This window comes from Chiloscyllium plagiosum, unplaced genomic scaffold (assembly GCF_037043375.1).
Source record: "Chiloscyllium plagiosum isolate Xiang-an unplaced genomic scaffold, Cpla_swu_hap1 HiC_scaffold_10, whole genome shotgun sequence".
Classification (NCBI taxonomy): domain Eukaryota; kingdom Metazoa; phylum Chordata; class Chondrichthyes; order Orectolobiformes; family Hemiscylliidae; genus Chiloscyllium; species Chiloscyllium plagiosum.
In genome coordinates this window covers 14,511,109-14,520,496 of record NW_028270148.1, presented here as the reverse complement: position 1 = coordinate 14,520,496, position 9,388 = coordinate 14,511,109, and the positions used below count along the sequence as shown (strand labels likewise).

The window sequence follows — 9,388 nt, the reverse complement described above, 5'->3', positions numbered from 1 at the left end:
GATACCATCCTAGTAAATCTCCACTGCATTATCTCCAAAGGCTTTGACATTGCCCCAAAGTCTGGTGCTTAGGACAGAAAACAATACTACAGAGGGGACTTAACTGATTATCTGTAATGGTTGAGCATGGAGTGAAGAATTATGCCAGAGTTTTCACCATCATCCATTCAAAGATGAGTCAAGCTTTACTGAAAGAAACAGGTCTGGCTTCACCCGTTTCTACCCCTGTCTGCTAGTCCAGCTATTGTTGTTTCACTGAAAGCCAATGTCTAGATTCACCTTTTGTATCCACATGTTATAAACCATTATAAAAGGTTCTTCCTCATTCAGTTCCTTTCAAAGTGAGCTTTTATTCTCGCAATTCCTCCCTACTTGGTTTTCTGATAGTGGTGTTACAAATATACATTTTCATTTAAAACAATTTTTTACACTTGAAACAAAATATAAAAATCCTCATAAAACAATCAATTAATACATGCAGAAATGTCAAAAAGGACACCTGCTAATTACATTTGTGTTGATGCTTATTAGATTGATGGATGTAATGCACTCCAATATTCAGTGATCAATACAATATGCGAAGCACTTTGAGGCTTGGATGAAAACAAACCCAGAGCAATGCCAGATCTTACACTTTGGATTCTGCTGGAATATTGATTTTTTTTTCTCATGGATGCTATGTGAAAACCAGTGAGGAGCAGAAAAACAGTCCCCCACCAAATGATTTCCATTGAAGGTTTCACAAAACAGACATCGCAAATAGGGTTGCCTGGAAAATCAACTGGAAACCATTTTTAACAGGTTTGTGGTGGAAATGTCATGCTCAATTAGTCTCCTTTACGGAATCTATCACACATCAAGGACTTGGAAGTTCAGTGACATGAACATAGGTCTTTTCACCATCACAGGATGGCTCAAAGAAGTTTTCGGTCAATCAAATAGTTTTGATGGTCACCAGCTAATTTTCACAGAACAAGCTCCCACGAAGAGTAAATGGAAACTGTCCAAATACTGTTATTGATTGACGATTAAGTATTGGTTTCATTACCAGGAAGAACTCCCCTGTTCTTTTTCTGAACTCTGTCCTTGTACTTTTTATGTGCACCTGAAAAGGCTGATGGGTCTTGGTTTAATGTTTAATCAAAAGGTCAGCCCTTCTGATAGTGCTGCACTCACTCAGTACAGCACTGAAGCATCAGTCTACATTTTTCTGTAGTCTCTGCAGGGGGAATTAAACCCCACAACTTTCTGAATCAATCAAAAGGGTTATCAACTCAGTCACAGCCAACATCAGCATTATACTATCAATTGATTAACTCCTCCCCTTTCACTCGTAATACTTCAAACTCTATGTGCGTGGTCAGGGAATGAGATCAAAGCTTTTATCTAGCCTGAATGTCAAGGTGAAGGTTTTAAATGCTCCAAGCTTCACACTTGCCATTTTGTCAGCGTCTGTTTATGTGTGTCCGTGAATAGAGATCAAGGGTTGCTCTATTTGAGATTACCTCGCACAATACTTGCAATGATTAATGGTTTTGGTATTGAAGAGAGAGAGAGAGACAGAGAGACAGAGAGGGAGACCGAAAACGAGCAAGAGGAACAGAGAAAGCAAAAAAGAAAAAGGAAATGTTTCCTTTGGTACTTGATTCCAAAACAAAGTTAGCACGGTCTTAAAACATGAGCTTAGCTGTTCAGGAGTAATGTCAGAAAATTGTTCATTGGAGGTTAAAATTGAGAACTCTCCAAAGACTATTGAGATTAGATAGTCGATTGAAAATTGCAAAACTAAGTTTGATAGATTTTTGATAGGTGAGGTTATTAAGTGTAACATAAGCAAGATGAAGATATAGAACACCCATGATCTTAATAAATGGTACAACAGACTTGAGGGGCTGAATGACCTACTCCTATGACAGAGCACAGTATCCTTTAACAACCATTTATATTATGCTCCGGTCAGCGAGTCCAAAATGCACAAGCTGCTAAAAATAGTCACAAAAAAGTCAAAACCACTCTCACAGCTTTTGTAGAAATTTGAGGACTAAGTCACGGAGCTTGGTGCGAAGTGGCTCATTGTTGTCGCAAATAATATGAGTGGAATCTTCTTCAATTTGGACTAAGGTGTCTTCAGACTGAAGGTGGACAATGTGTCCCTCTGGTGTGTCCTCAACCTTGACATCTGTGATGCCATGCTGCAGAGAAATGAGAGGACAAGTTACTGACAGCAGGGAAGGGTGCATCCAATTGCTTCTTAACTAAAATGCTACTTATAAACAACAACAGACATGTGGCACATTGTTTTGGGAGTATCTTTGTCTTATGTCACAGGAGTGGAAATATGGATTAAAAACCTCTCTGCTCATTAGCTTCCTCAGGACCAAATCACTCACTGGTGTTCACAAGGTGAGAGAAACAATGAGAAAATAAAGATTACCTCAAAAAAAAAAGCTGTGCTCACTCCAGAACCTAATGAACATCATAATCAGAGCTAGGAAAGTGGCTCCTTCTGATAATCCGCCTCAGCCAGAGAGTGGTGAATCAATGGAACTCAGAGGGCTGTGGAAGCCAAGTCATTGAGTTCAAGACAGAGATAGACAGATTCTTGATTAGTAAGGGGATTAAGGATTATCGGGAAAATGAGGTTGAGAACCACATCAGCTACTATCAAATGGTGGAGCAGACTCGATGGGCTGAATGACTTAATTCTGCTCCTATATCTTACAGTCTGACTCTGGAGAAAGATAGCATGATCACAATGAGTGCTCCCTCAACCATTTGCCATACCAGAGAATTTTACGTATTTGAGAGACTCCACAATGTATATATGCATGGTCAAAAGAATCTTTGATATTTGTAGATACTTTAAAAATACTTAAAAGATAATATGGTGACATCTGGGGAAAACTCTAATCTGAAGGATTACTTGTATACAACACTAGTTAGACCTCAGGTGGAATACTGTATCTAGTTCTGGGCACCACACTTCAGGAAGGATGTGAATACATCAGAGAGAGTGCAAAAGAGGTTTACAAGAATGGTTCCAGATGAGAAATTTCAGATGAAGATAGGGTGGAGAAGTCGGGACTGTTTTCCTTAAAAAGAAGATTGAGAGGAGATTTGATAGAAATTCTCAAAATCATGAGGGTTCTGGACACACTAGATAGAGAGAAACTGTTCCCAGTCATAAAACGATTGAGAAAAGGAAGGTACAGATTAAAAGCAATTGGCAAAAGAAATAAAAATGGGATGATAGTGAGTAGTTTGGGTACAATTGAACACACTGCTAGAAGTGTGGTAGAGAAAGGTTCAATCGAGGCATTCATGAGAACATTGGGTAATTATCTGAATAGAAACAATAAGACAGGTTACAGGGAAAAGGCAAGAGATTGACACTTAGTTGTGATGATCATGCAGAGAGCTGGTGCAGACACAATGGGCTAAGTCGCCTCATTCTCCACTTTCACAATTCTATGTGCAACACTCATAAGAAGCGAGGGGAGGCAGGGTGTTTTACCTCATTTGGGTGAAAAAGATACAACTCCTTTAGTCACAATGATTCAATTTATCAATTGCAAAGTATCAGGGTTACTATCCTCTGAAGATACCATCATCTTGACTTCACAATCACTTAATTTTGATATATTCAGTGCATCAAAGAGGTTCAACAACAAGGTGCATTACAGAGCATCTTTAATAAACTGAAATGATCCAAAACACTTAAAAGCAACACGCATAACAGCCTAATTTAAACCCAAGCCATATGAATGAATATTAGTAAAGGTGATTAAAAAGCTTGAAGTTAGTGTTAAACCAAGAATTCCCAAATTGTGGCTCATGAGCCCAAGTAGGGTCACGAGTTCCAAGACAACACCGGGTGCAACCAGCTCAAACTCATTTCTATCAGCTAAGAGGTCCCTTTAAGTCGTCGTTTATTTTATAGTCTTTCTTGGGATATCAGCCTCACTAACAAGGCCAGCATTTGTTGTCCTTCCCTGAATGGCTGGCTTGAACATTTCAGAGGGCAGTTAAGACTCAACTGAATGCTGTGGGCCTGGAGATACAGGTAGGTCACACACTAGGCAAGGGAGGCAGATTTCCTTCCCCAAAGCATAAGTGATGTAATTTAATGGTACCATTTCAGAGACTGGCTTTCAATTTCAGGTCTTTATTAACTGAATTCAAATTCCACGAGCTGTTGTGGTTGGCCCCACAGCAAAAGCGTTGGACTCTGCATAACTAGACCAGTGGCATTAACCCCCAGAAAGCTGTGGTTTTCTATTTTGTGGAATCCTGACTTTTCATGAACTCTCTTAATGCATGTATCTCTACCTTAACATCTGTGAAGCCTTTCCTTCTTATCCCCCACTCAACAGCAAATTTTGGCATCATACCTTGGCATCATACAAAACTGAAGGTATTTAAAGTGGAGTCACACAAGGATAACATTTGGGAAGCTGCGCCATAAGCAGTGTTTTAAAGATAGAATGAAGAGGTGGAAAGGCTTAGGGCAGGAATTCCAGAGTTTCAGGCCTTGGCAGCTGAAGACATGGCTACCACTGATGAAGCAGAGGATTTGGGATATCCCAGGATAGCAGAATTGTTTCAGAAAGCATCATGGATACTTACCTTCTCTAGGCTCTGTACAAATTGTTCAATGGTGATCGATCCACACAGTAGTGGTTTGGGAGGCTTGAATTCAGGAGTATCATCGTTTGCCCGCTTCCTCTTCTTGCCAGTTTGTGGCTGCATTGACTTTGGGAGTGACTGCGAGGGAGAAGATTGGAATATCACAATGTATTTAACAAAAACATAATGGAGCAACTAAGAGTTACTCAATACTTTATTCCACTGCTTTAAGGGACAGTGTATATATTATACAATCCTCTGAAATAAGAAATCAGTCACAAAGTGAAGTGGCTTCACTTCAGAACCAAAAACAGAAATTGCTGGAGAAACTTAGCAGGTTTGGCAGCATCTGTGGAAAGAAAGCAGAGCTCATGTTTTGAGTCCAGTGACCCTTCTTCCAGGATCAAATGGACTTTAAATGTGATTTCTGGGTGTACTGGCCAGTGGACAGGCTTGTATTTTTGAGTGCTTTATTGATAATTCACCAAAGACACATGCTGATTAATGGAAAGAAGTGAGATGGAGGTAGAAAGAAAGAGAATCAATTGTCAGAGGTGATGGTACAGTGGTAAGACACTGTACATCAAGTGGTAAGCACTTGATGTCTCCAAGTGCTTTATGGCCAACAAAGTACATTCACGTTTTGAATGAAGTGTAGTCACTGCTGTATCAGAAATGCAGGAAGCAAGATGCACACACAAGCCGTCATAACAGCAATAATGACCAGGCCTTCAATTTTAGTACAGTAATCCAGAAAAAAAACAGAAACTGGAGAACTCAGCACGACTGGCAACATCTGTGCAGAGAAAGCATAGGTAACATTGAAATAGGTGACCCATCTTCCAGAACCTAAGGCTAATGCTCTGGGGAACATGGGTTTGATGGAGATGGTGAAATTTAAATTCAAAGTCTGCAATAAAAATCTGGCTGAATGGCAATCATGCAATCACTGCTGATTGTCGTCCATCTGGTTCACTAGCATTTTCATAGAATAAAATCTGCTAACCCTTACTTGAACTGGCCTATACACAACACTAGGCTCACAGCAACAGCCTCTAGATGGTTAGGAGATGAACAATAAATGGTGACCCAGCCAGACATGCCCACATCCCACAAAAGAAAATCTTGCGTTTTACAAGGTTAGGAAGGTCCGATGTACTTGAAAGTCAATGATTTTTTCTTTGTAGTATTACTGCTGTAATGTATGGAAACATTGAATATGCTTGAGCACAGCAAGATCCCACAGCAGTAATGCTCAGACCGCTTGTTTTAATTATGCCGAATGAAAACAAATGTTGCCCAGAACATCTGATGAACTCCTTCCTCTTATTTTATGCCATGGAATCGTTCACGTACACCTGAACTGTACTAGCTATGGAAAATGTACGTGAACACTTACGTGAGCAGTTAACCATGCCAAAGGTTTCTGCCTGGGGTTTGGGCGGGGCAGGCCGGTCCGGACACAGAGATAGAGGGAGGTAAAGCCGACAACATCCTATCCTGTGGTGCTTCCGCATGTAGCCCTACTGGCATCAATTATTTAACTAGGTTAAGTGAAATTGTGGAAAATAAATCCAAGTCTACAAGGCTAGTGCAACTTCATGACTGACCTGTAGAATGTGCTTATTGTCTTTGGTCTGAAGTACTGCAGACACGGTCGCCATAGAGATGCCAGGTTTTATCTCTGAAGGCACCAGGGACTCAGCAAGCTGTAAAACAATAATGGTAGAAGCCGACTTAAAACCAGGGAAAGAACGACAAATCTTGGATTCATATGGTGCCTTTCATAAGCACTTGATGTCTCCAAGTGCTTTATGGCCAACAAAGTACATTCACGTTTTGAATGAAGTGTAGTCACTGCTGTATCAGAAATGCAGGAAGCAAGATGCACACACAACAAGCCGTCATAACAGCAATAATGACCAGGCCTTCAATTTTAGTCATGCTGGTTTATGAGATAAATATTGGCCACGAAATTGAGGGAAGAAATCCCCCTCCTCTTCTTCAAAATTGTGTCATGGGATCTTTTATGTCGAACAGAAGAGGGAAAATGGTACCACTTTGAAGGACAGCACATCTGACTATTATTTATTTTCTAAGTGTGCAAACCTTGGAAAAAAAAAACTCCCCAAAGCAGTGTCTTGGGAATCAAGCATTTAACCCATCCTCCCTGCAAAGTACTAAAGTAAAATGTGCCACACATCATTTAAATCTGCAGTGGCAAGAGGCTGTCTTTTCTCTCCCAGCACAGTTCTTGTCCATCCATTGTGTTAGGTTTTCTAATCTTCGTCGCTGTTTTCCAGCAAAGTTCTCAGATCCTGTCTGATGTCAGTTTTCAATACAAGTTTGAGGGAGAGTCCAACTCATCCTCACAATAGTGTTAAGTTTGAGGGAATGAGAGTGAGGGATGAAGGAGAATCAAAAGTAAAACAAACATAGTGAATCAGTAGTTGAAACTTTATTGCTGGAACAGCACAGCAGGTCAGGCAGCATCCAGCGAACAGGAGATTCGACGTTTCGGGCACAGGCCCTTCTTCAGGACGTTTCGGGCCTGTGCCCGAAACGTCGAATCTCCTGTTCCCTGGATGCTGCCTGACCTGCTGTGCTGTTCCAGCAATAAAGTTTCAACTTTGATCTCCAGCATCTGCAGACCTCACTTTCTCCTCCATAGTGAATCAGTATAACTGCACCAATAGATAAAAAAAGCCCCTCACTTACATCAGGCATGAGCTCAATCTTCTCATAGCGCCTTTTGAAGGGGAGGGTCAGCACTTCAGCCCTCCGGTAGGCCATTGGCGGGGGCTGGCAGTCAATCATCAGATCGGTGCGGTGCGACTGGGCAGGTGGAGGTTGAGTATATTGTTCCGGACACACAACATGCAATGGCTGGAAAACCAAAATGTGGAGTGTTGACAGGTTTGGGTGAAAATGCTAAACAATATTTCACTGATTAACCCCATATCCTGACATGCACTGACAGTATAGGTTTGGGAACAAAAAAAAAAGCCATCTGGTCACCTTTGGGGCTGGTTGATCTTCACATTTCTCTAAGTTCTACCATGATAAAATGCCACTGCAAATTTCCTCTCAAGGTAAGGCAATGCTAAGTGACTCTCGCCTCACAATACATGGTTTCAGAAAATATATCTAAATTTGTAATCACAGACTTCATTCTTTATGGTATTGATGCTTTTGCAAAGAGTCATAGATCAGCCAGGGGCATGCTGGAAACAAAAAATAAGGAAGTAAAACTCCTTTTAAAGATCATTTCAGAAACGGAGGAGCACGGATTGGCTAACTTTATCTGCGCCTATTTTGCAAAATGAAAGTAACTCCGTATTTGACAATTCATCAGACAACATTCCACGTGAAGATTGTGCGATATCTTTGGTCTAATATGCTACATCACACGATTTACAAAACATTAAGATAATAAATATAATGGCAACAATTTATTTTAGATTTTATTTGGCAAGGGCCGCATTTGTTGCCCATCTATAATTGCCCTGAAAATGAGTCGCTTACATCCCATTTCAGAGGATAGTCAACCAAATTCTTGTGGGTTAGGAATCATGTAAACCAGACTGGACAAGGATATCAAATTTCATTCTTCAATAAGGTTCACAACAGTCCTTTAGGGAAGGAAATCTGCCATCCTTACCCAGTCTGGCCTACATGTGACTCTATAACAAGAGCAACGTGGTTGACATTCAACTGCCCTCTTGGGCAATTAGGGATGAACAATAAACACTAGCCTGGCCAATGACATCCATATTCTGTGAATGATTTTTTTTTTAAAAAATCACGAACCAGATGGACTTTTATGATAATCGACAATAGTTTTATGGTCACTATTGAGACTGGCTTTATATTCCAGATTTATTAATTTAATTTAAATTCCATCAGCTGCTGTGATTGGATGTGTTACCATGTCCCCAGGGCATTAGCCTGGGCCACCAGATTGCTAGCCCAATGACATTCCCCACATGTCATCTTCTCCCTCCTGACCAAAAAGACAAAAATGACCCCTTCCGCTATCTATCATACCTGAACCTCCTTCAATAATTTTGAAACTTGGATGAAGTTTAATCGAGTGTCAATTGGGCAGTAAACACATTTCATAGCCAGTGGCTGGTATGGTGCCAAAGCATCAAGGTAGGAGAAATCCGGTTCTGGAAGGAAATCAGATGCAATTGATTACCATAAGAAATAGGGGCAGGAGTAGGCCGTTTGGCCTCTTGAGCCTGTTCTGCCATTCAATAGGATCATGGCTAATCCGAAATTCCTTTCGCAATACAAGTTTTCTTTATTTAAAAGGCAGATTTTCTCATACTTGATAAATGGTGCCTGTGATGGAAAATGAAGCTGTACTATATTTTTTGCACATAGGATCATTTATGTCCCAGCCGACGGGTCAGCTAAGACCTTGGTTTAACATTTCTCTGGAAAGACAGATGATGTGCCCACTAACAATGTGCCTTCCAACGCTACACCATTCATCCTTCCTTCCATTTTCAACTGGGAATAGTTCAGTTACCTGTGAAAATGATGGTGTTTAGGCTGGATTTTCCCCACAGCTCCAGGAAGTGAACAACATCCCCATATCGTAGGGAGGGATGGCCTGTAAATACCACGCATGGCTGCTTGAAGTCATTGCTGAATTCCCCATGTATACTGGGATAGTGCTTCAATTTATTGGTCAAAATCAGCTGAAACCAAAATCGAGACAGGAAAGGAGAGAGTAAAGAGTACAATTAGCAAC

General features: G+C 40.7%; 1 protein-coding gene across 1 annotated transcript in view; it reads right to left on the bottom strand.

Annotated features, from left to right (window-relative positions):
• Positions 1–332: 332 nt before the first annotated feature.
• Positions 333–9,388, bottom strand: part of ints9 (integrator complex subunit 9) — a 35,046-nt gene continuing 25,990 nt past the window's right edge. Inside the window, exons 12-17 of the mRNA XM_043695373.2 lie at positions 9,164–9,335; positions 8,674–8,798; positions 7,345–7,512; positions 6,237–6,335; positions 4,627–4,764; positions 333–2,192 (exon numbers count right to left, since the gene is read on the bottom strand). Coding sequence (XP_043551308.1) covers positions 2,016–2,192; positions 4,627–4,764; positions 6,237–6,335; positions 7,345–7,512; positions 8,674–8,798; positions 9,164–9,335 — 879 coding nt within the window. The 3' untranslated portion in view covers positions 333–2,015. The remainder of the gene's footprint in view (positions 2,193–4,626; positions 4,765–6,236; positions 6,336–7,344; positions 7,513–8,673; positions 8,799–9,163; positions 9,336–9,388) is intronic.